Source organism: Loxodonta africana, chromosome 24 (genome assembly GCF_030014295.1).
Source record: "Loxodonta africana isolate mLoxAfr1 chromosome 24, mLoxAfr1.hap2, whole genome shotgun sequence".
Taxonomy (NCBI): domain Eukaryota; kingdom Metazoa; phylum Chordata; class Mammalia; order Proboscidea; family Elephantidae; genus Loxodonta; species Loxodonta africana.
In genome coordinates, this window is record NC_087365.1 from 46,492,695 (window position 1) to 46,519,609 (window position 26,915).

A 26,915-nucleotide genomic window follows, 5' to 3' on the forward strand; every position below is an offset into this window, starting at 1 on the left:
AAACCACTGACAGGCATATAAAATAAACAAAAACACCCGAGAGGAACGTGCTCCTTAGGACGAGCAATTATACGAGATCAAAAGGGCAACATCTGTACAAGGGCAAACATGTGAAGTCAGGAAAGGGTAGCAATTCAGGACGAAAGGAAACAGGGAATCTAGGATGGAAATGGGGGGAGTGCTGGCACATCGTGGGGAACGATGCCAACGTCATGGAACACTATGTACAAACTATCGAATGGGAAACTTATCTGCTCTGTAAACTTTCATCTAATGCACGATAAAAAAAAAAAAAGAACATGTCCAGTATGGCAGGAATCATAGCCCCCTTGCTCACCACTGTATCCCCGGGAGTTAAAATCCCACTAGGAGCTGCCATTGAGTCGGCCCACAATTCATGGCGACTCCATGCACAAAGGAGGAAAACACTGCCCAGACCTGCGTCATCCTCGTGATCGGTTAAATATCAGATCATTGTGATCCATAGGATTTTCACCAGTTGATTTTCAGAAGATCACCAGGCCTTTCTTCCCAGTCTTAGTTTGGAAGCTCTGCTGAAACCTGTTCAGCATCACAGCGACACATACGCCTCCACTGACAGACAGGTGGTGGCCGTGCTTGAGGTGCATTGGCCGGGAACTGGGGCCGGGTCTACTGCGCGGGAGGTGAAAATTCTATTACTAGACCCCCACTGCCCTCTGGCACATAGTAGGCCCTCTAGAAATACTTGAGTGACTGATTGCTACCTCCAGTAGAATCCCAGCTCCACCAGAGCAAATATGGGACCTCCAGTGCACCATGGTATTCTCCGTGCCAAGACAGTGCCCAACACATACATAGCAGTTGTTAGATTGTGTAGAGTTGATTTTCAACTCATAGCAACCCCATGTGACAGTATAGAACTGCCCCTAGGGTCCTCTAGGCTGTAATCTTTACAGGGAACAGATCACCAGGTCTTTCTCCCAGAGAGCAGCTGGTGAGTTGGAACTGCCAACCTTTCGGCTAGCAGCCCCGAGTTAACCATTGTGCCTCCTGGGCTCCTTTCATGCAGTGCTAAGTAGCAGGTGCTTAATGAGCATTTGCCAGTCATGTCAGTGAGTTCATCCCCATTCTTCCAAGTTCCCTTGCAGACCGCATCCAGTTTCAGTACTTGGCAGGAAGGTGCTCATGGGGCAGATCTTTTCTGGGGATCCAGCAGATTCCAGAGAGAGAGGACCCTGCTACCCAATAAACCAAATCCAGCATCCTCACCCACTTGAGACAGCTTCCTTCTCCTCTTGCCCTGTCCCCTTCAGCCAGGCCAAGCCGTGGGACCCGGGCATGCTTGGGCAGAGCCACAGCCTCAGGCTGCCCGCTCAATTCCCGCCAGCTCATGCCTCCCTCTTGGTCCCGGATGGACAATTCCCTTCCCTCCCAGAGACTGACACAGAATTTCCCTTCCATTTCACCTGTCAATGAATTCCAAGGATTTAGCCATAAAGAAATGAATTTGTTACATATGATGATGTGGAGGGACCTTGAAAATGTGCTGAATGACACTGAGTCAGACTCAAAAGGACAGACACTTTGAGTCCACTTATATCAACTTTCTTGAACAGGAAATGCAGAGACAAAAAGTTTACTAGTGATGACCAGGGGCTGGAGGGAGGACTCGCTGATTAAGAAGTACTAGGTTTCTGTTTGGGGTGATGAGTTTTTCTGGAAATGGACAGTAGTGACAGTTGCAGAGCACGAGTGTGATTAATGTCACTGAACTGTAACTTAAGTCTGGGTGAAACAGCAAATTTCTTGTGATACATATTTACCACAATTGAAAAAAAAAAAGTGTTTTCATACAGGGCAACAGAAGGGACTAGAACAGTACCTGGCATGTGGCAGGTACTTAAATCATTTTTGAATAAAAAAAAAATAACTTCAGGGAACTGGACTGCCCAGGACAGCACCCCTGGGGGCCTGATCTGCAAAATGCACCCAGCTGTAGGGGAGGGGGCCCTGGCCTTTCTCGGCCCCTTCCCTATGTTTGATGGTGCTAACCTTACATGGCCATCCCGGCCCAATGGAAAACTGCAAATTCGAGGAAGACCAAGCCATTTTTCCAAAAACAGTTTAATTAAAAAAAAGTGAAGGATCTGAAAAAACCAGGTGGAACCCAAAAGGGCAGACCCGGGGCGGGGGGGCCACTCCCTCAGTCACAAAGAAACACCGTCATCAAAAAAGATATTTAAGTTTAATACAAATTTTATACAAAGAAAATGTGAAAAAATACTTCCATATGCTAAAAGCAATTATGCTTCACAAATAAGGCCAGCTAGGCTATTTTTTTTTTTTTTTTTTTGACAACTGTAATTCACAGATGTTCTTTTTCTCATTTTCTTCTAATACTCTTTTTATTTCTTCTCTAATATGGGTAACTAGCTGGAAACTGTACAGTTCTCATCCTCTTAGCAACAATGAAAAGTAAACGAGACTAAAATGTACAACAAAATGTACTGGAATGATATCGTACAATTAATTTTCTCATATACACACATCACCTCTTGCTTTGTTCAATGCTTTGTTTTACACAACATACAAAATGATACTACAGCATATACGTAGTGTCACAGACAGCATGGCGGGCGTCTTGCTTTCTCTCATACTGCCTTGATTTCATGCTTACATAAAAACGTAAAATTCCATCACATAAATAATACAGACATGCTTCATCCCAGGCTCATATGCCCTCTGCGCGCGCCTTGCCTGCGAGTTCTCGCTTCCGAGAAGCACAGCATCTCTTGTGAAGTGTGTGTGAGTGAGCTGAAAGGAACCACAAAGCAAAGCAAAGGTTTCTCTTTATTTTGGAGCTTATGACCCTAACTAACACTTGCTATTATCTTCTCCTCTGCAACTGAGCTGAGCAGAGCTTGTCTATCTGCATCTCTGCTGTAAACAAGGGTTTTTTTTTTTGTTTTTTTTTTTTCCCCTTTTAGGAGCCATTGTTTAAATCACACCAAAGGAACTAACTTCTTCACATGTCCTTCTGGTCCGGAGAACTCCCATGCTGGAACATAGTAACGCAGGATTTGAAAGGGGCCGATGGTTGGATGTAATGTACCCGCAAGAGCACAGTCTGTGCTGAGCTCCTGATCCCAGTGTGCTGCGTACAGAAATATGAACGAAAACGTCACTTCCTCTGAGCCCCCAAGGAAGATGAGCTGTGGGCCACCGCAATTCCCCGGCCCAGTGTTCCACATACGTCGCGACAGATGGACAGACTGACCATCCCTTCTCCAACATCAAAACATTCTATTTGTTGTTGGATTTTTTTTTTTAATTGTTTTTCTTTTTTTATAAGTTAAAGTCAATACAAATATAAAAAGGGGAAGGTCCTCTAGGTTCAATGACATCCACAAATTGTACATTATTTACATCTAAAGCATAGGTTTCATGTGGATCGAACAGTCCTCGCTCAAAGCTAATGCTGGACACTGTAGTGTGGGCTGCCATCCGCGCCGGCAGCATGGGCAAAGTCAGAACGCTGGGAATTCTCAAGTCTGAAGGGGGTTGTTCTCATGTCTCACATAGCTTTTGTTTCCTGTTTCACTCTGGAGTCTGTTAGGTTTTATTTTGAATGGCTTGTCAATTTGTCCCTAGTCCCAGAAGGTGTCCAGCCGAGACTCTTTCGGGATGAGGCTCTTCGTGCTGGTGCTGGTGTTGTGCTCGGAACGTGCTGACCCCCGCTTCTCCTCGCTGCTGCTCCAGCAACTGGACTTGCTACTCCGGGAATGGTCTGTAGATGAGAGCCAACAGAGAGGACATTTAGTGTTCCTGCCCACCTCCACTGAAGCGTAACCTGCCCTCAGCTCCATCTAAACACCCTCTCTGGGAGGCCACCTTCCCCTCCCAGCTCCAAACAACACTGATGGCCAAACTACTAAATGCCACCATTTACTTGCCTAGATGTGTGGTTCTGCAGAGTACTGGGTAGTAACAAATTAATTTCCTCAGGATTTAATAAGAGCTGGTTGGAAAACCAGCAGAATGTCATGCTCACAAAGAACGGAAGAGATAGGTACCAGATACAAGGCCTTTCTTGTGCACTACTTTGAACCGTGTATCCGTGTTACATGACTGAACAACACCAAGCAGTGTCCTCCCAGGGACTTGTGTCCAACCTTGACTGCTGGACAAAGGCACCAAAATTTGGCATTCAATCTACTTGTTTACACTAATGGAGTATCTCTGGTAATTTATTGGCGACTCATACAATGGACTTTTGTCCAAATCCCACTTGTCCAATCAAGGGAGACGGTCATAAAAGGCATGTGGACCTGGGTAGGGAAGCCCACCTGGGGACACAGACTGATTCCTAGTAAAGAAAAGCTTAAGGTCACTGAAAGATGCAGAAGCAGAGAAAGACCCAAGATAGCTTCAAGGACGTATGTACCTCAAGGAGCAAAACAACAGCTGAGTAAGAAATAGGAAGTTGAAGAAGAGCCATTGAGGTGTCTGTAAAGAGCACATCAACTACTGAAGGCCTGGGCCCAAGGGCTCAGCAGGGAAGCTGACTCAGAGACCTACCAGCAAACCACAAAGACCCCATCACAGATCACTTGCCAAGTTCAGACAAGTTAGGAAAGAAGGCCTGTGCTGGGGGCACTAGGAGGAATGGGAGCAGGGCAGAGCCTAGTCTACCTGCATCACAGTCAGGCTGGCCAGCAGTGACCTGCAGGCCTTGCAGCTCAGATGGACAGGGGACAGGGCAGGTCAAACCCCTGAAGGGCATAACTGGGGTTGACCTAGGTCCCTTTAGGAAAAGGGCAAGCATGATCCTCCCCAAAAGCCAAACCATATGCTCTTTTTCTTTCCTGCTGCAGTTCCTGGCGGCCACCAGAGGCATAGCAGAGAAGAGAGGCAGCAAGACAAAGCAAGACCCACCACTCCAAAGAACAGAGGACACACGAAGAAACAACATACACACACACACGCGCTTTTTGCATGCCTGGAAAAAGTCCCCGGCAGTATCTGTGAGACAGGGTCATACTTACACTTCTGGGCTGGGTAGCTGGGGTGCGGCTGGTGGTCTGTGGTAGTTGGGGCATAGACGGGTTGCTTGTCACACCTGTTGCTAACTGCAGAGATAGCACAGGGAGCCTCAGAGTCTGTGATGAGCTCAAATTCCACAAATCCCACGTGCTCACTACTTCTGTTCATCAGCCAAAACAACCAAACCCATTACCACCAAATCATTCCAACTCAGAGCAACCCTACAGGACAGAGTGGAACTGCCCCATAGAATTTCCAAGACTGAAATCTTCAGGGGAGCAGACTACCACATCTTTCTCCAGTGGAGCAGCTGGCGGGTTCAAACCACTGACCTCTCGGTTAGCGGCCAAACACTTAACCATGGCACTACCAGGGCTCCTTAACAGGCTACTGTTGTTAGACATTCTTCAACTTAATGCATTCACAGGAGACAAATGACTTTTCAAAAAATACACATCAAACCATGAAACAGGATCACTGAACACAGCATGGAGTTACAGGTAGGGAATACGAACTTTGATGACATAAAAGCAACTCAGCACTCTGTAAGCCACAAATTCTCAGGATTTCAAAAGCTCTGCCAATAGCTTAATTGAGTCAGGAAAAACAGAGCAGCCAGAATCACGCTAAGGTTCAGGGTGCCACCCAAGTGATCCAGAGAACATCTACTAAGTACATAACTAATCCCCCGCCAAGGTGATGCCAGTGTGGGGAAGGGAGGGTGGAAACGGTGCCTGTGGATTGAGGAAGGGGCTACAGGCAAGGTGTCAAGAGAGCTAAACCCTCATCTGTGACAGCAGGACACTAGTAGGTCAACCTGAATCTAAAGAGTCAAAGCAACCACACTACCAAAGGAGTCTCAAGAGAGTACTTAAGGGACAGAAAATGGTACTGGTAGACACATGAGACTATGTTGGCATCTCCTGTCTGGAGCAGAGATTAGAGAGCAGAGGGGGTCAGAAGCTGGCCGAATAGATGTGAAAATAGAGAGTGGAGGGAAGAAGTGTGCTGTCTCATTAGGGTGACAGCAACTAGCAGTATATACCAAAAACCAAACCCACTGCAGTCGAGTCAATTCCGCCTCGTAGCGACCCTATAGGACAGGGTAGAGCTGCTCCATAGAGTTTCCAAGGAGCACCTGGCAGGATTCAAACTGCCGACCTTTTGGTTAGCAGTTGTAGCACTTCACCACTACACCAGCAGGGTTTCCAGGAGTACACAGCAAGGTATACACAGACATTTGTATGAGAGGCTGACTGGATTTGTAAATTTTCACTTAAAACACAATAAAAATTAAAAAAAAAAAAAAAAGTACTTGATATGGTTAAGAGCTTGATACGGAAATAACTGAAGATATGATAAAGGAGGAAGAAAGAGAAACTCCAGGAAAAAGTCCAGCTGTACAGGCATGGAAATGTGTAATCACAGTATACTGTTCGACTCTGCAACAAACCACATGATCACAGTGCAAACAGGGATTACTGCATTTCAACTTTTTAGACTCAGTGAGAAGACGTCATTGCAATTACCAAGCAGCGTGCACATATCTCAGTCTTGAGGGTGGGAAAGTAATGGAGGAGATGATGGAAAATTACAATGGGAGGCGAGTGAGGGAAGAGATGGCTGCCAAAGAGGAGTCAAGAGATAACTCTAGCTGATGCAACAAGAACTAAAGAGGTAGCTGTTTATTTGACCAAAAAAAAAAAAAAGCTGTTTATTAAACCAAAGTAATCTAAAAACCAGCTGCCATCAAGTCAACCCCAACTCATGGCGACCCCAAGTGTGTCAGACTAGAACTGCACTCCATGAGGTTTTCAGTGGCTGATTTTCCAGAGGCAGATCTCCAGGCCTTTCTTCTGAGGTACCTCTGGGTAGACTCGAACCTCCAACCTTTTGGTTAGCAGTCAAGTGTGTTAGCCATGTGCACCACCCAGGGACTCCATACCAAAAAAAAAAAAAAAAAACCCGTTGCCGTTGAGTCAATTCCAACTCACAGCGACCCTAAAGGACAGAGTAGAACTGCCCCATAGGGTTTCCAAGGAGCACCTGGTGGACTGGAACTCCCGACCTTTGGTCAGCAGCTAGTAGGTCTTAACCACTATGCCACCAAGGTTTTCAGGGACTCCACAGAGCACTTAAAATAGTGACATAAGCAGTTTGAGAAGAGAGGTCATCTCAGTGAAGTCAATGTTCACCCTTTGAAGCTGGAGTCGGCAAATAACATTTAAAGGTAATAAGCCAAAAACAGAGGTACAGGAAAGTACAAACTTTAGAAACAAAGGGGGAAACACCAGAACCAAAAAACAGCCTGGGATTAGGAATTGTTTGGTTTTCTGTACAATTTTATCTCCCCTAACTATATGCATGTATTGTTTGATTAAAGTCTTGACACTAAAAAAAAAAAAAGGGGGGGGGGACTTATCACACCCACACACCAAGGAAGCTCATTTCCCTATGAAAAGTGTCTCCCTCTCAACTAGACTCCTGACTTTACCATCCTGATACCAGATGCTTATATACAACTCACAAACCTGAGTGTTTTTAAAGCCCGCCTTCCTCTAGTGTATTTCATCTGCCTTGTCACCAAAAAGCAAGAGCTAGCAGAAGTTAAGTTAGACATACAATCAATTAGAAAGGGTCTGAAAAAGAGTACGTCTTTCTACTTTGACACAACCATCGGCGCCAACTGCTTAGGTGAGAAGATAGGGGAAAAAATTACCAAGCATGGACGTTTTTAATTCTAAATGTTGTTTTGAGACCTAGATCACTGTCGACAAGTCCATGTTGGCCAGAATCATAGAATTTCCATCTCAGAAAGGATCTTCTGTACAAGTATTGGGTAAACAAAGAAGCCGACCCAGAACTACATTAAGGGTGTCCACTACTGACACGTAGGGCTGGGAAAGAGGCCAGAGAAAAAGCATGTCAGGAAAGTGGGAACCCTGTGGACCTCACTGTTGGAAAATGGAGGAAAAAGACCATTTCTCGGTCGGTGCTGCAGTGATATCCCAGAGTGGGAGCAGAAGGAGAAGCAAGCAGGGAGATCCTTCCTGACTACAGCCCATGGGACAAAAAAGCCCAATGCCTCTCTTATAAATCAAGATTTACAGGGACACAGCCACACCCACATTGACATATTATAGATGGCTACCTCTTTTTTTTGTACCTCTGCAAGAGGACAGAGTTTAGTTTTGTCAGGTGGCGTGGCCTACAAAGTGTAAAACATTCACTATCTGGCAGGCTGCAGAAACAATCTGCTGACCCCCGGTCCAGGTAATACCTCTTTGGCCTCAGAACTGAATTACGGAGCATTTCCCAACCACCTTCCCGAGTGGTGGTAGTGCTGTATGCCATCTAGTTGATTCCCACTCATAGCAACGCTATAAAGACCGAGTAGAATTGCCCCATGAGGTTTCTGAGGCTATAATCTTTACCGGAGCAGATCCCCATGGAGCCGCTGGGGGGTTTGAACCGCCAACCTTTCTGACATCTGGTTAGCAGCCACCCTCCTGATTCTGGCACAGTCCACACGCCATGGAATTATGCATCTTCCCACATTCCAGGTTGTTACCCTGCTGCTGCGAAACCTCACCAGCACCTCCTAGTCTGAAGCAGAGCTTCCCCAAACTTGGACCTCTCTCTAACACCACCTTAGGAATTTATGACATATCCACCACCACCCTACATATGACAGTGAAACCTGTGAGGTGTGGGACTCAATGGGACTGCCTTGTTTTTTTCAGATCTTGAAAGTCTTCCGCCTTTGACAGGATGCAGTCTTATGCTTTTCTACCACTCGTTTCAGTGGAAAATACTTGAGTTTTCCTTTTCTGACAGGTTTCTGCCTTATACAGGTCCTGGCTTTCACAAGTTTTACTGTACTTAAATCATGTTTTTTTTATTGTAAACTCATTTTTAGACTTAAAAAAAGAAAATTACATCACAACCAAAAAACGGACTCATAAAAAAGACCCGCCGCAAATAAAAGGTAACTCCACACAGTAAACATAATAAAAACCAAGCTGTAGCATCAAATTCTACCTCGGTACCATGCCCGCTAAAGGGCTGCAGCCTGCTCGGTTGTTGATTAAAAAAGAAGTTGGACAAATATGAGACGCTTTGAAGACATTAGCACCATACTGAGCTTTTTCTCAGAGACTGAACCAGCGGACGGTGAAGCCAGAAGGGACTTAACGCTGTCAGTAGGTGGTTCAGTGGAATTTAGTGCCAAGTTTACATCCTCCCTAAAAGCAAGGCATGCCACTCCATTGTACCCCTCCCCATCTGAATCCTGGCCACTCTTTCAGGCCTACCCTATTCAAGAAACCTTCCCCAGCCACCCTAACAATGGAAACCACTCAATATGCAGAAAAAAAATTAAAGTTTTGGTTATCTACCAAAGCGAATTATCTGGTAGACAGATGCCGGACCTGAGGTGCCAGACATAAACCTTGAATGAATGCACTTTTCCTCAATAGGGAAGGCAGCTTCTCTGAACCCTTTTGGAACAGCCCAAAATTGCCTTCAGAAGGTGCAGAAAAAGACCCTGTGGGCTAGAAAAGAACAGCTCAAACCCCACAGTAGAGAAAAACCCAGAAGTTAGCCTCAGAAAATCCCCCAGAACAGCATACAAGGTTATTCCCTAAGAGAACAAGGGTTTTACAGATAAAGCACCCACCTCAAAATTTTATTTATCAAAAAGCTCAAGGGTCCTCATCCACCAAACAGGAGGGTTAGGATCTCAAGTTCTATACGGTTTTATCGACTGTGGTCATTTCCTGAAGGCAGAAGGACAACCTGGCCCAAAGGGGCGTCCTCTACTCAACCCAGGTCAGCAAAAGAATTGTTTGTCCACATGAAATTTTATGTGGAACCCCAACATATGAAATAAAAGTAAATGCTAATTCATTTGGAGAAGTCCTAAAAGCCGACTTGCCCGGCTACTCCCTCAGCCCTCTCACTGACCCACGAAGGCACCTCCAAGAATCCCTAAGGATTCATACCAAACCCACTGCTGTCCAGTCGATTCCAACTCCTCGCAATTCTATAGGGCAGAGTAGAACTGCCCCACAGGGTTTTAAAGGCTGTACATCTTTACGGGAGTAGATCCCCAGGTCTTTCTCCCAGGAAGCGGTTGGTGAGTTCAAATCATCTACCTTATGGTTAGCAGCCGAGTACTTAACCACCATGCCACCAGGGCTCAACTAAGGATCCAGGATCCACAGCAGCTTGAAAGCGACCTGGCGTTCTCCCTGGCAAAATGGCTTCCCACCTGCCCATATGCAACGTTAAAGTGTCCTTCATCCACAAGGGGGCAACATACCAGATCCTTGGTTGGAGCCTAAGAGAATGGAGGAGGGCGTCTCCCTGGAGCCAGAAAGGTCGAGGGTCTAGAAACACAAAAGAGAGGAAGAGATAGACTCAAGGCACTGGGGCCAATGTAGCCCCCTGGAGGAGCCTCAGGATCCATGGAGTGCTCATCACTGCCCTCAAAGCATCTTAGTGTCCTCCACATGGCAGGGTCAGGCAAGGGTGGTCCAGTCAGCTAGGGTGGCCCTACACCTTGTGCTCAGTCTCCCAGACTGAACAGGTGGAACAAACCACTGGGGTGGCCCCAACTCAATGCTACAGTCTTAGCTTCTAGAACATTCACTGTTTACTAAACTTCATTCACTGATCTACCAACTCTCCAGATGTTCACCATATCCAAAAATGAAAGTAAACTAAACCAAAGCCGTTGCTGTCAAGTCAATAGGACCCTATAGGACAGAACAGAACTGCCCCATAGGGTCCCCAAGGCTGTAGACTTTATGGAGCAGATGGACACATCCTTCTCCTGCAGAGCAGCTGGTGGGTTCGAACCCCCATCGTTCCAGTTAGCAGCTGAACAATTAACTACTCCACCACCAGGGCTCCTTAGAATGCAGTATGAACAAACAAAAAACTAAACCGACTGCCGTCAAGTCGATGCCAACTCGTATCAACCCTAGAGGACGGAGTAGAACTGCCCTACAGGGTTTCCAAGGCTATAGACCTGTTCGGAAGCAGACTGCCGTATCTTTCTCCCGAGGAACAGCTGGTAGGTTCGAACCACCAACCTTTCGGTTAGCAGCCGAGCACTTAACCACTGCACCACCAGAGCTCCTGTCAAAATGAAGTATATTTAAAATTATACCAATTCACTTTATTTCACATTAGCCTCTTCCTAGGTAATAATATCAGTCAACTCAAGGGCTTGACGAGCTAGTGATTTATAGTTCTCCTAATACACAGAAATACACACATACACATACATAATGGTAAAACTGTAAAAGATTATCAACGTGCCACCTAAAAAAAAGTCACTTTTGCCTCCACACAATGTTACATGTACCACATACTGGGAAACTAAGAGGTGCAGCTTTCCCTCCTTCTACCTTTGCTCTTCAATGTGGCAGCTGCTAGCTACCTGCGGCTACTTAATTAAAAATTTTTTAATTCTTTTCTTTGGTCACACTAGCCGTTGGCTACAAAAGTGGACAGAGCAGACATAGATCATTTCCACCATCACGGAAAGTTCCCCTGGACAACAGTGTCCTAACCTTTGCGTGTCCCCAGAGAACGTCCTGGGGATCAGTTGCACCAATGCCAACTCCGGTTTCATGTTCCTCTGCCTGGCCCACACCCCCACTGAAATCCCGGCACGCTGGTAAGAAGGAGCCCGAGGAAGACTTTGTGGTCCCACCTGCAGCCCGACTGTCCCGTCTTGAAGATACACAAACCTCTACAACATGGGATTTTTGAAGGTGGCAGGTACGGGGAAGGGCTCTGAGACTCTGCTTGGCATGAAGGGATAACGTTACTGACCCAAAGCATCACGATACTCACGGAGCTACTGTCCTTGCTCTTCTCAGCTGCCGTCTCCTTCTCTTTCGAGGCGCTGGCTGTTTCTGAAGGGGCTGACTGCGTGCTGGAGGAGCTGCCCTGGGACGACTTGTTTAGTGTTTCTGGGTTCACCTCAGCATCTGCTTCCTGCTGAGGGGCGGTAGCTGGGGGCAAACAGAGGAGAGAAGCCCCAGGTAAGCCGAGTCCCATGGTTTCTGGTCCTGCACGCAGCCCCGCTCTGAACCAGCCCTGACCCAACCAGGAGGGGTAAAGAGGGGCTGCCACTCCGCCCCACCCAGGGCACTGTGCAGGCCCAACGTGGAGAGATCACAGGAGTTTTCTAGAAACTGGAATTCCAGACTGTATGTGAAAATACGCTAACTTTTAATAGCTGGCAATTCGCTATGAGTTGGAATCGACTCCACGGCACTGAGTTTTGTTTTGTTTTGTTTTTAATTCAAGTTTTATTAAATCCCTCTGGAGAGCAAAGCATGTTTTCAAACAAATGAAACCCATCAGCAAAAGCTAGCCTGTAACCTCAGGATGAGAATTACGCCATTTCAGGGTTTCTAATCTCAGATGTTATGGGAGCACGCCGTGGACTTCCTTCCTCCTGAGGTGGGGCTGGAAAAGTCATGGAGCGCCTGGAGACGCTGGACACTGAACAAATTGGAAAACAGTGCTGGAAGGAATTTAAGGACAAATGTCATTGTGCCTCAAAGAAAGGAAGGCTGAGAGACGCTCTGACCATCTTGGAATGTCAGCAAAAGGGTTATTAGATGTATTCCAGAACTTAGGGAGACACAAGAGGAATGTAACTGTCCTGAAAGGAGATTTTTTTTTTTTTTTTTTTTTGTGCTTTAAGTGAAAGTTTACAAATCAAGTCAGTCTCTCATATAAAATTTATATACACCTTGCTATATACTCCTAGCTGCTCTTCACCTAATGAGACACCACACTCCTTCTCTCCACCCTGTGTTTCTGTGTCCACTCAGCCAGCTTCTGTCTCCCTCAGCCTTCTCATCTCCCCTGCAGACAGGAGCTGCCCACATAGTCTCATGTGTCCACTTGAGCCAAGAAGCTCACCCCTCACCAGTATCATTTTCTATCTTATATTCCAGAAGGAAAGATTATTTAAACTCACTACAAAGAAGGTGTCTCCCCAAAAAAGATTAAAGAATGTCCAATGCACGTTCCAATACTGCCTTAAAAATAACAAAAGGTCTGTCTAGAGCAGGGATGGAAAGCTACCTGCCATCTGTTCTGGAAATAAAGTTTTATTGGAACACATTCACGTATCACCTGTGGCTGCTTTTGAATACAGCAGCAGAGCTGGGCTGTCATGACAGAGACCACATGGTTCACAAAACCAGGAGTACTTGCTCCCCAGCCCTTCACAGAAAAGGCTTGCCAGCCCCTGGTCTAAAGCAGTGTTTCTCCAACTTGCCATTCACACATCACCTCTTCAAATACCACTAGTCCACACACACTCTACCTGTCGTGTTATTTACGTAATGCTCTTATTTAAACAGATTATTTAAATGGAACCTCTAATTCTCAGTATATAAAGCCAGTTTATCATTTGCTGTAGAAGCCCTGGTGGCACAATGGTTGAGCACTAGGCTGCGAACTGAAAGGTTGGCAGTTCGAACCCACCCAACAGCACCATGGGAGAAAAACCTGGTAATCTGCCTCCATAAAGATGACAGCCTAGAAAACCCTCTGTCATATGGGGTCACTATGAATTGACATCAACTTGACCACATCTACCAACATCATCATTTGCTGCAAATAGAAGCTAATGGAAAGTTTAATAAAAAGAGAAATTATTAATAATAAATTCTAACTGGACAGTGCTTCCTGCTAGAGGCACAGGGCCTAAGGCCTGTTTGCTCTCTGGTGAAAAGATAGATTACAAATATTAAAGTGGTGTCCAAAACACACTAGTTCCAAACCAAGACTTTCTCCTTGACATAAGAGTTGGAAATCTGTAGTATTTAAAGCCACGTGTCCATTACTATCTAAAAAGCAGGATTTCTCAACCTCGGCACTTCTGGCATTTGGGGCTGGGTCATCCTTGGTTGTAGGGGGCTGTCCTGTGCACTGGAGGCTACACAGCAGCATCCCTGATCTCTATCCACTAGAGGCCAGTAGCACACTCCCCTCACACCCCAGGTGTGACGACCACAGATGTCTACCAACACTGCAAATATCCCCTGAAGAGCAAAACCGCCCCAATTGATGACTGCTGCCTAACGGCAACTCGCATGAGATCTGACACCATCCCAGCTGCCACTGCATGCCCCATGCTTTGGCCAACAATGCAAAGAGAAGAGGTTCAAAGCGCCTGTGTCCTGTGTCTTTCACACTGCTCTCTTGCATGGGACACCACTATTCACAAGGGAGTGACCAGGGACTGGGCACAGCACCCCTGTCGTGTCGGCCCCCTCTGCAGCCCCTGTGGTCCGTGGGAGGGTGGGGCGCAGGCTGGCCCGGCTGCAGCCTGGGGCAGGAAGCAGCCCTGGAGGCGTTACCTGACTGGGTACAGGACTTCATGTGCTCGGGCCAGTGGGCCTGCTGGCAGGGGTAGTCACAGTAGCTGGTGTTCCAACAGCAGTAGAAGATGGCTTCCTTCTTGCAGTTGGCGCACCACTGCTTCTTCTTGGTCTCATCCACTGCCTGCTGCTTCTCCAGCTCCAGCTGCTTCTTCACCTCGGCGATGAGCCGGTCGCGCTCCTGCTCCAGGCTCTGCCGCATCTCCGCCATGGTCAGCTCTGCCGGGGGAGGAGGGGACACTGACTTTCTCACCTGCCCCCGAGCCCAGGGCGTGGGGTTATTCACACCAGACAAGACAGAAAGCACAGATGCAGCTCACACTGACGCAGGTGTGAATCTCGGCTTGGAGATGCCTTGGCTGTGGAGCCTGGGTGAATAGCCTGGTGATTATCTCCCCGAGCCCCACTGTATTCATCTGTAAAATCGGCATTCACACTTACCTGGCTGAGCAGCTTATGATAATACATGAGGTGTCTGGTATGAATACAACTGGTGATTCCGAATCCAAAGATACATTGTGGTAATTCCTCAAACCCTCAGAACGATTTTCACTAAATCTCACCTTGATTTTTATCACTAACATAAGCCACTTTTCCCTATCAATTGAATTCTTATGGCTACTACGTGCGTGGGCAACTGGGAAGCCATTTTGCCAAGGAGAACTCCAAGTCATTTTGAAGTAACTGTGGATCCTTAGTGGAGCCCTGGTGGCACAGTGGTTCAGCGCTCAGCTGCAAACTGACGGGCTGGCAGTTTGAACCCACCAGCCACTCTGTGGGAGAAAGATGTAGCAGTCTGCTTCTATGGAGGTTACAGCCTCGGAAACCCTGTAGGGCAGTTCTACTTTGTCCCACAGGGTCACCAGGAGTCAGAATTGACTTGACGGCAATGGGTTTGAGGGTTTTAAGTAATTTATAAATATTAACTCATTTAATCCTATAATCCTATGAGGTTAAGTGCTGCTACTATACCCCTTTCCCAGGTGAAGAAAATGAGGCACACAGCTAGTAAGGGCACAGCTGGGGCTAGAGCTCATGGTGATGCATCAGACCTGCCATGAGAGGACCAGAGAGGGCCTTGTGGTTGATCAGTATGTTAATGAGACATCAAACTGCTTGGTCCGTTGAGATTTCTCTAATTTTACTCTGAACAGTAAGACTTGGCAATTTACCTGGGAGAATGTGCTTTGTTTTTTAAAACGTGCAGCCAATATTTAAAAATGGGGAGATTCTGTAAAAACTAGATTCCCTGACTTTTTTAAGAAAACCAAGAAGCAGCATCAACACCCACACTTCCTGCAGAGCACAACCGAAGGTGCAGCAGACCACTCAGTCCCTCCACCCATAGGCTCCTTAAGGGTTTGAATCTGCAGGTGTGATTTAAACACATGTCACAGGTGAGCAAGTACACCTGGGCACTGTCCCTAACAAAAGCTGTCTGATGGTTTCCAGCATCCTAACTCCACAGCTGAGCCTAAATGAGGGTCTGAAATAAACTGATTCTGCGGGGCAGGGCGGGGGGAACAAACCAAACCCAGTGCTGTCAAGTCAATTCTGACTCATAGCGACCCTATAGAACAGAGTAGAACTGCCCCATAGAGTTTCCAAGGAGCGCCTAGTGGATCTGAACTGCAGACCCTTTGGTTCGCAGCCGTAGCACTTAACCACTAAGCCACCAGGGTTTCCTGTGGGGAAAAGCCTTTAAAGACATCTACACAGAATGGTGGGCCAAAGCTTCAATCAGTCAATCTAACCCAAAGACGGACAAAGTAGACACTGAGGTGCTTTCTCTACAGTGCAGGGGACACAGGAACTGCTCAAGTATTTGTTAAAATATTCAACGTGCCGTGCTTAAGAGGCAAAGTGAGGAGGCACAGTGCCTGTACTTGAACCACAGCTCTATGACCCTGAACAACTTCCTCAACCTGTCTGTGCCTCAGTTTCATCACTTGGAAACTTGGAATAACGGACTCCTTTAACATAAAGTTTCTGTAAGAATGAAATTAGTTAATTTATCAAAAAAATACTTAGAATAGTTCCTGGTACACAGTAACAGCTCAGTAAGCAGGAGCAGCGGCTACTGTTATTATTTTGGTTTCATGTTGGTGTTTTTTTTTTTTTTTTTTAATGTTTTATTGTGTTTTGGTGAACATTTACACAGTAAGTTAGGTTCCCATTTGACAATTTCCACACAAATCGTTCAGTGACGTTAGTTAAGCTTTTTGTTTGTTTGTTTACAATGTGTCAGCATTCTCCGTGACTGTGTTCTGGTTGTTCTGACGCTGGTATTTTGGAGAGAGGAAATGAGGGCTCCCACCAGTGCCTGCTCTGACAACTGGCTTCTCCAGATAAGCCTCTGCAGGAGTCTGTGTCATCCTCACAAGAACACCCCGTTAGCCTCCCTGCGACTCCATCCATATCTGGGCCTGACTCCAGAGGCGCCAAGTCCACACGAAAACCTTCAGCTGGATGGTCCACCCAGGTGGGCCTTACCTAGGTTGTGTTTCATCTCCGAGAGCTCTTGCTGGTGCAGCCACTGGAGCTTCTCTATCTCGATCCTCAGCCTTCGGATCTAAAACAAGGGACAGCAAGACTCTCACAAAGCTAGTCTGGGAGCAGTTTCCCAGCAAGACTCAGAGCCTGCGGCTGTAAGGGTTGTTAATGTCACATCACTAAGCAAAGATGCACTCGGCACAGGTCTGGGCTCATCTTCCCACAGTTGAGAGGTCAGTGCCCGTGGTTTATCCCAAATTCCTAGAAAACATTGTCTCAGAACACAAAGTACAAAGAGTCCATCTTTTCCAAGAAGTACTGTCAACAGGAAAAGCCACTTAAGGTGAAAACAAAGACCAAATTTTCATAATAAATATAACATGTGATTAGAAATTTTGGTTTAAAAAGAAAAAAGTAAACCAAAGATTGGCTTTATTTTACCTCTTCCTTAACACATAGGTGGGCTCCCTACCATTCACCTGAAGTTCGGAAAGCCCAGCACTTCTGAAAGCCAAAGGGTATTGTGGGGGCGGCAGGGAATAAATGTGGGGCTAAACTCATATGAATGGGAAAGAACATGAACTCAACCTGAGCTGATGTGAAGCTCTCTACAGTGTTTATCACAGTGGTTCTCAACTGGGGCAGTTTTGCACCCTCCTCACAGGGAACGTTGGCAATGTCTGGAGACATTTTAGGTTGTCAGAACTGGCGAGTGCTATAGACATCTAGCAGGTAGAGGCCTAGGGTACTGCTAAACATCCTACAATGCACAGGACAGCCCTCCACAACAAACATTTCTCCGATCCAGAACGCCCACAGTGCCAAAACAGAGAACCTGTGTTACTCTGTGGACATGCTATCTTAAACTGTGGGGGGCTGACTGCATATTCTCTGAAAATCAGTTCTGGCATCCCTGTGGGCTCAAGGGTTTCGGGTGCTGCACTATGGACCTTGTACTTTCAACCACACGCCAACTCTTAAAATGAACAAAAAGGAATGAAGTACGGTGGAAGGTGGTAGAGATTTTCCTGAAGCAACGTGTTTCCCTCCTTGTTTGACGTCCCCAGTATAATCATTAAAAGGGTCATATTTGCAAATAGATTCTAGAGTGTCTTAGTTTATCTAAGTGCTGCTGTAACAGAAATACAGTGAGTGGACTTCAACAATACAAAGTTATTTTCTGACAGTTTAGAGGACTAGAAGTCCACATTCAGGGCACCAGCTGCAGGGGAAGGCTCTCGCTCCCCTCTGGCTCCTTGGTGATCTCCACGTGGCATGGCATCTATCTTCCCTCATCTCTGCTTACTTAATCTGCTCTTTTTATATCTCAAAAGAGACTGACTCAAGCCTAAACGAATACTGCCTCCTTATAACAATGAAAAAAAAACACTCCCAAATGGGACAACAACCACAGGTAGAGGGGTTAGGCTTTACAACACACATTTTGGGGGAACACAATTCACTCCACAACAGAGTGGATTCATCAGTTTCTCTCAGAGGCTCTCTGAATTCTTTATATTCAAAGTATCCTCTTTGAATAGAGACAGCCTTCTTTCAGGTTCTCTTCCTGATAGAAGAAAACCTTCCTGAAAATTTTCTCTGCTTCTTCTGAGTGCAGCTCTAACCCTGCCAGGTCTGAACTGGTCGATGGCTTTCCATAGTTTTCCCAGTTCTACAACATCACTTTCAATGATGCCAAGAAATTCTGCCACTTGGTATTTGCACCTGGCAAACCATTCCCACCTGGCTTACATTGTACAGTCTACACCGGCAACCAGCAGACAAGCTACCTACCACGTCTCTGTAGTGAATTAGCCTAAGAGGGACATTCGTGACGTATACTTTTATAAGTGGTTCATTCATGAGTAGATTATTTTAATGTGTTTTGTTTAAACAACAAAGATTTCCTTCTTGCTCATACTTCACGTCTACTGAGTGTCAACAGGGTTTAACGTCTGAACCATTTTCTTTCCTGGGCAGTCACCTTCTTGTGGAGAACCAGTACACAAATGCTCTGGCAACAAGGATCACTTGTATAAAAAGTCCAAATTCGTAGAAAAGATTAAGGAGCCAGTTTTATATGAAGCAAAAAGAATTGGTTTCCAGGGTCACCAGTGAGTTAACTCTGGGTCTGACGTGGCTCTTGGTTTGTCCTATTAGAATTGAAATTATCACATAAAGCAAGATGCATCTATCTCCACAGCCCCAGCTATCTGGCTAAATGAAAAAATACCTTCCCCAACCACTGAGATCCACAGAGCCAGTCCAGTGACTCAAGCCAGGAGCTAGGAGGACTTCCAGAACAGCTCTACATGGTGCCATCTTTACAGCAGCCCCTGAAATACCCTTAGCAAATAAGGAAACACTGTGTAAACTCTGACCTCAGCTATTGTGCTTCCAGTAGTGTTTTTTGAAAGGTCGTTATATATTTCTGTCATTGTTCCTTTTATCGCATCCATCATCTGAAAGATAAAAACAGAGAATTCAGGTGATCACTTCCCCAAGGCTTTTCTGGGTGGCAGACACTAAAATCTCAACTGGGGGTGACTGTGCTTCCATGGGACATTTGGCAAGTGTCCAAGACACTTTTGGTTGTCACAACTGGGTCACAGGGGGGTATCCTGCAGACACATCTAGTCAGTAGAGGATAGGGGTGTTGCTTAACATCTTGCAATACACAGGACAGCCCCACGACAAAGAATTACATGGTCCAAAATGTCAATAGTGCCAAGGGCTGAGAAACTCTGGTACAAAACAGTGTAGGAATCAGTCACAAATGCCCTGTCTCACGTTGGGGGAACATTTGACACCCTTGAAGCTGATTTCTCCAGTCACAAGCTCAAACTAGAGAGTCAGAATTTGACCCCATGTGTTGGTGATTCGAGGGAGGGATTATTTTCTTGATTTGTTATTTTTCCTTTCCCTTAAAAACAAAAAATGTTTTGAGATATAATTCATGTATTATATAATTCACCCATTTGAAGAGTTCAACTCAGTGGTTGTTACTATATTCAGAGTTGTGCATCTATAACAAGTTTCGCTCCCCCTTAGTCCTCACTCCGCAATCTTCGCATCCCCTAGCCAACAACTAACCTACTTTCTGTCTCTATACGTTTGCCTGTTTTAAACATTTACATAAATGGGATCATACAATATGCAGTTCTTTGTGGCTGGCTTCCTTCTCAAGGCCCATTCATGTTATATGTATCAGTACTTCATTCCTTTTTATTGGTACATACTATTTCCTTGTATGGATATAGTTGGTTTGTTATTTTAATGCCTTTAGTCAGGGCACTGCCCTTCCTAGTTGGTTCCCCATCTTCCTTCTCTAACTATCTGGCCCCTGAATGCATGACTGAGTTTGTGAAATCAGCTGAAGTCCACACAACACACACCCATATATTCAGTTACTGAATGTATTTGTCGGATGAATTTTCTTCCCCTCCCCTTTGCTCTATCACAAGAGAAAGAGGTGACAAGAGACCAATTCAGATCTTGGCATGGACTATGTTTTCTGGTCTGCTCCTAATAGTAAGAAGGTGGGATAAATCCTGTTCCCACTGTTACCTCCTCTGATTCAAATGTTCCAAGCCTCAGTTTCCCCACTTAGGAAATGGAGATTATAACTATAGGCCCCCGATTAAATGAGAAAATCATGTTAAGACTTTGGTTCAGTATCTGCCACTGAGTGGGTGTTCATACAAGAAATACCTGTTCTTATTTTTCAAGGAAAAAAAAATCCACACACGCTTGTAATTGCCTGCTGTCAAATTCCTCCTAAAAAAAAAAAAAAACTAGCCCAAAATGGGAGCAAAGGGAATAAAGAATCTGTTGAAATTTCCGCTCCCAGCTTGCTGTGAGGGCAACATGAGACACTTCCAGCAAAAATCCACTGTGCTTTATAAGGCTTCACCATCATCGGTCCTTCTTTTTGGGCCTCCTTATCCAACCATACCACCATGTCAATTGAAAAACCTAAAGCTCAAGTGTTTTATAAGAAAACTTTAGAAAGGAGATGAAATTCAATATGTTACTAATGCAATGGTTACATTCCATTTTAAAGAAATCATGAATCTCTGGACTGGCTTTTCCTTTTACATCCAAATATAGCAAAGAACTCAACATTATTAAGGAGCAGCCTTCTGCCAAAACACACAAATCTGGGTCTTCAATTCCAGGTCACCTCAGAGTTAGGAAGGTTCCATCAGCCCCCCAAAATGTCGCCATGTGCATTTTCTTAACTGCAAAGAAAAGTCTTTCAAAAAGGTCTCTCTCCTCGATTTTGCTGGAAGAATAAAGGGGTCGGCAGAAGGTAATGGAATAAAAATGGCTGCATGAGCTGAGGGAAATGGCTCAGTGCATACCACGGGCCAAGTCCACTCAGCAGGCCTCAGTACTTCCATCTATAAATAAAGAGCTTGGCCTAAGTCACTGGAGGGTGATACAAGAGGTGATTTCAAGTAGAAAAAGAGATAATTTAAGGCAATACTAGAAACCTCCTTAGATCAGTCATGAAAAAATTACCCCCTTTCAACTCTCTTTTCATCCTGCAGATCACGTTAGGAAGAAAGTCTCAGTTTGGTGCTACTGCCTTCAACACCTTCATGCCAATCTACCTTTTTAACAGAAGGAAATGGGACTTAGGCCACAAGCCTCGACAAGAAACAGCATCCAATTAGGTTAGCTTCATTTATTTAAGTTCTTTAGCTGAGTCCATTTAAATAAAATATTAAGTCAATGCTAATTCAGTAGGTCAATGAGGAGCATGCCCAGAAAGCAGACAAGTTGGGTGAAAGGATGGGTCCACTAGTGGCCCACAGACCATCTTGGCTCCTGGGCAATCAATATGCATACCTTACCCTGCAAGTCTCATACACAAAGATTTATAGCTTTTGTTCCATATGGCCCCTAAATACAAACCAACCCTCCTGGTAGGCTGTCAACCGAGGGAGTGGCAATTTAATTTCAGTGGTTAGGGAAAACAAAAACCCGTTGTTACTGAATCAATTCCAACTCACAGCTATCCTACAGGACAGAGCAAAACTGCCCCCTACAGGGTTTCCAGGGCTGTAAATCTTTACAGAAGCAGACTGCCACACTCCTTCTCCCACAGAGTGGCCGGTGGGTTCAAAACGATAACCTTTCGGTTAGCAGCCAAGCACACTTAACCACTGTGCCACCAGGACTCCTTTACTTAAGGAAAACCTGTCCTTAATGAATGACTTCAATTCTGGAAGGTACTTCTGATTACACATTATTTCAATTTATGTACTGACTTTAGAATCTAAACCCACTCAGACTAAGATTCAGTCCATTCTACACTTCTCTGTTTATCCAACTTGGACCCAAATCGAAGAATCCTGTCTTAAAGATCCTCTGTAAGAACAGGGCTGCCCCTCCCCATGAAGTACCCTAAAAACCTGCAAAGTTACGGCATTAATGGTTCCCATCAGGAAGCTGGTCCTTCGACTTCCTGCTGGGCACCTGCCTGTCTCCATGGTAGCACTTGCTCCTTTCCACTCACTTTGCTAGTGTACTTGGCGATATCTGCGGCAACATCGGCTGAGGCAGTGGCAATGGGTAGGTCGGCATTGATTGAAGATGCAAGGGTACTTGTGGACCCCGAGCTGGTGACCAGTGGCGATGACTGTGTGCTGGTCACCAGGGTAATGGTAGACGTGGATGGGCTCTGTGTGATCTCCTTCTGCTGGACAGCTAAAAAGCAAAGGATTCTGGTTACCCCGCCATTGTGGGACACGCTTGTCCCAGCACAAAGCTGTAGTGAGGAAGCAAAGCCACTAATACAGATCCTGCGAGCTTCTCTACTTTCAAGACATCCTGGCAATTGAGAAATGTACCATCAATGACCTCTTTCTTGCTAATACCTGAATTCCACTGGGGAAGCCTCAGAATGCATATAGGGCATGGAGACCTGAAATTGGAATTGGGCATCCCAATTTCAAGTATCCTGGATTCATCTCTGGCCCCAACAACCTTTAAATGGAAAGGTCAATTCAACTGTACAGGCATTCCCTGGGTCACAAACGAGATCTATTCCCAACTGTGCCTTTAAATCAAATTTGTAACTTAGTTAACACATGCATTTGGTTCTTCTTTAGCTTTACTTTAGCACAAGAAAAGGCTCAGAGCCTTTTCAATGATCTGAGCTGCACGTGCAGCAAGTAAGGGTGATTGTGATCAAGAATTTGTTTTGAGTACGGGTTGGCTGGGAGCCCTGGTGGCACAGTGGTTTAAGAGCTACAGCTGCTAACCAAAAGGTCGGCAGTCCAAATCCACCAGCCACTCCTTGGAAACCGTATGGGACAGTTCTACTCTGTCCTATAGGGTTGCTATGAGTCGGAATTGACTTGATGGCCAGTGGGCTGGGGGTTGGTTCGATAGTAGGAGTTTGTTCAATTGTTTCAAAGTGAGGGCAAATTTACGTAACATTTAAAAGGGCCAGGCCAAATTGACTATAAGGAGGACATTCATAACCTGGGGACCGCCTGTACTTCAACATTGCCTCTACAATCTTTCAAAGAGTCTTCCCTCTCCCAAATCTCTGAAGAGTTTCAGTGGGGGCCGTTCCAAGATCTTGCTACCTTTCAATCTCATATCCTCCTTCTACTCTTAAGAGTCCTTCTGCATCACACTCAAGAGCTGCCATCATGAAGCCCAACCTCCAAGGATCTTGATGCAGGCTTCCTCATAGAATGACCAAGATCAATGCTCACAAAAACTGGACAAACTGGTCCAGATCAGTACTTTGTTTGGTCTTACATCAGCTCCAGATGGAGCCTACAGCATGGCTGGGAGGAATTTTGGTTCCACAACTTCACCAACTGGTTCTTGGTGCTGGTTCATCTTCTGTATGTGGCTAATCCTTGGTTACTAAGGTGACCTTCACTACCATCTTTTCACCCTGTACCCTTTCCAAAAGAATCTCAAGAGGTTCACTCATGTGCACAAGGAAGGTTATACAAAGATGTTCACTGCAGCTCTGTCTACAACAGGAAAAATCTGCAAGAAAACTCAATGCCCATCAGTAGGGAAATGCTTTATTAAATAACTCTGAAATACTAGGCAGCAGTTCAAAAGAACAAGGTACAGCTGTATGCACTGACATGGACAGACCTCCAAAACATGCTGATGAATGAAAAAACAGGTATGGTACCATTTTAATGTTTTTTAAAAAGAAAAAGGAAGAAAAATAGTATTTTATGGGGTCACATATATATAAATATATATGCATACATGCATAGTAGAGTTTTTAAGAGTGTACAACAAACTGATAATAGGGGCCTCTGACATAGGGAGAAGAATGAGATGGTTGTTCAATAGGGACAACAGACTTTTATGTCACTAGTTCATCCCATTTAAAGGAGAATATACGCATGTATTATTTATAAAATGAAAAAAAGAATAAAAAAAAAGTTACAAAAATAATTTTTAAAAGCCATGCCACATGGAATGTTTAGGGCTTTCAGAATTCAATGGCCAAGAAACAAACGGGAACTTTTAAAAAAAAAAAAGAAAGAAAAAAAATGCAACAACGATTTTTCTCCTGTGGATGTGGCAAAAAGGAAGCAGGCCCACGGAGAAGAGAAGGGGAGGCTCGGTACCTTTCACAGCCTGTCTGGTCTGATATCTCGTCCCCTGGGAAGACTGAGGCTGCTGCTGCTGGTTTTGCTGCTGCTGTTGCTGCTGCTGACGCTGCATCTTCTGCATGTGCCACTTTTGGGAGGACGTTTGAAACTTACTTGATGAGTTCCACACGACCCGCTGCACAGCTGGGGCAGTCTCCTTCGGTAAGAGCGGCCTCTGCTTTTTCACTGGGCTTCCCGTGGCGGCGGCGGTGGCGGCTGGGGCTGTGACTGTGGACGTCGTGCTGGTGGTGGCTGTGACACCAGCCGTGGGGGTTTGGGAGGAAGAGCGGGTGAGGACCGGCGTCTCAGGGGGAGACTGGCTGCCTGCTGCCGTAGTGGATGGTGGAGCTTTACCTACAACTAAAGCCAACGCGTAAGAGAAACAAACAAAAGATGGATTTGACTCAGGTTCAACTGCAGAGTCTACACCAGCAAATTCTGGGTGAAGCCAACCAAGGCCAGGAAGATGGAACAAACTCAGAGCCCCCCTGATGGGGAAGCGCCTTCTCCCTTTGGCAGCACCTCTGCCCCTCCCTTTATTGAGATGTCCTCACCTCTGAGGCACAGCTCAAGGCTGTGGGGGGTGAGGTGGACAAGGCCTAGACCCTACCCTCAAGGATCCCACTAACTAGTGGACAAGGCAGATAGATGAGCAGAATCGCTTCAAGCGCAACAAGTTAGAATTTGGTAAAAGTACCTTGAGAAAGGCCTGGGCGAATCAACCAGAGATTAAGAGAAACCATTTGGCTAGGAACCCTGTAAACCGTATATCCCAAAGAACTAGAAGAATTCCCAAGATAGTTCAAGGAGAAAATGGCCAAAGGACGGAATAACACTGAATCATCCCTAAAAAGAAGTATCCTTTTTCTGCCTCCCGATTCCCTTGGGGACGAAGTCTCAGGGTGGTGTTAATGTAGCCTCATAGACTAACACTAGAGTTTCCTCCTTTTCAACAAAGGGAGTGGGCCCCAAGCCAGAATTTTCTGCAACACATGGCACTTATCCAGAATTTAGTCACACTGGTGTTCTGTTCTGTTTTGTTTTTTAATTTATTCCTGCCACCATCTTCTATGGATAGCACACAACACTGGTTTTTCTATTTTATGGTAATCAAGTTAATATCTAAAATCAGTGTAAATTTTTTTTTAAAGAGTGAGCTGATTGAAAAATTAAAATAAAAGTCAGTAGTTACACAAAACAGGACTTGGAAATGACAAAACTAACAAATGTGAAGGACTCAAGTTTGAAAACCACTTCCATATGGACTACGTCTTCTTGGAGGAGCTAGGCTATGAAGGGAGGGAAGGGGATTTCAATAGGCAGAGAATCTGGAAGGGAACAAACAGCATGAGCCAAGACATGTTCAGGCAAGTTAGGGCAGGCAGTGAGAAAGAGTGGCCGGAAGGCAGGTTAGAGCCGGAAGCACTGAGCAGCTTGGACGGATGACCACGTGAGTGATGGTTTGTAAAAGGGGGGTCCTGTTATCACTTCCCCCAGAGAGGATGCCCAGGAACACACACAAAATACCTGTGCAAGTCAGCACCCCTGGTTTTAGAGGTTACCCCCTGACATCATTTGCTTTATGAAAAGACTATTGCCTGTCTTTTTAGACTTCTATCACCCAGAAAAGATGAACTTGATTACTCCAGGGAACATTTTCAGTAAGTTTTAACAGTTCTGGGAAGCCAGGGGAGAGGAGCAGATAAGCTGACTGTACTGTCTCAGGGTGTTAAAAAGCTTTCTCGGTGGTTCTGGCTGACCCTGATGGTCTTCCCGAGGAGAGTTCAGCCAAGCTTGTAGGCAAGAGCGCTGAGGACTGAACGGGAGTTCGTCCTGCGGTGAGAAGCCCCCGTCCTTCCTAGGGGGCCCTGCCTAGTACTGGGTGTAGTCCCTGCCCCTTCCAGGTGCAGAAGGAGGCCTTAAATTTGGTTCTTCTAATGGCTGGGCAAACGGAAGTCCCCCAGTAGGGTTTCTAACCTACAGATGCTCCCTACAATGCCTCCCTTCTCTGCAAAACATATATATATTGTTATTGTGTGGTTGTCGTTAACTAACATTAGCTAGCCTAGGTTAGGTAACTCTGGTGGTGCAGTGGTTAAGAGCTACGGTTGCTAACCAAAAGGTCAGCAGTTCAAATCCACCAGGCGCTCCTTGGAAACCCTATGGGACAGTTCTACTCTGTCCTACAGGGTCCCTATGAGTCAGAACCTACTCAATGGCAACGGGTTTTGCGGTTTTTTTTTTTTTTTTTTTTAGCCTAGGTTAAGCGCTTGGCTCAGTGGTTCTAACCCACCAACAGCTCCATGGGAAGGAGATAAGGCAGTCTGCTTCC

The 26,915-nt window shown here is 45.7% G+C and overlaps 1 protein-coding gene across 27 annotated transcripts in view; it reads right to left on the reverse strand.

Moving 5' to 3' along the window:
- Window positions 1-2,918: 2,918 nt before the first annotated feature.
- Window positions 2,919-26,915, reverse strand: part of ZMYND8 (zinc finger MYND-type containing 8) — a 145,917-nt gene continuing 121,920 nt past the window's right edge. For 16 of the 27 annotated variants that reach the window (XM_023550330.2, XM_023550328.2, XM_023550329.2 and 13 more), the window contains 9 exons: window positions 24,560-24,943; window positions 22,462-22,652; window positions 19,319-19,399; window positions 16,938-17,016; window positions 14,424-14,663; window positions 11,893-12,053; window positions 10,349-10,415; window positions 5,028-5,111; window positions 2,919-3,769 (listed from right to left, as the gene is read on the reverse strand). In XM_023550330.2, the coding sequence (XP_023406098.2) occupies window positions 3,630-3,769; window positions 5,028-5,111; window positions 10,349-10,415; window positions 11,893-12,053; window positions 14,424-14,663; window positions 16,938-17,016; window positions 19,319-19,399; window positions 22,462-22,652; window positions 24,560-24,943 (1,427 nt within the window). In that variant the 3' untranslated portion in view covers window positions 2,919-3,629. The remainder of the gene's footprint in view (window positions 3,770-5,027; window positions 5,112-10,348; window positions 10,416-11,892; window positions 12,054-14,423; window positions 14,664-16,937; window positions 17,017-19,318; window positions 19,400-22,461; window positions 22,653-24,559; window positions 24,944-26,915) is intronic. The other 11 variants (XM_064276165.1, XM_023550339.2, XM_023550336.2 and 8 more) reach the window with 5 other exon arrangements.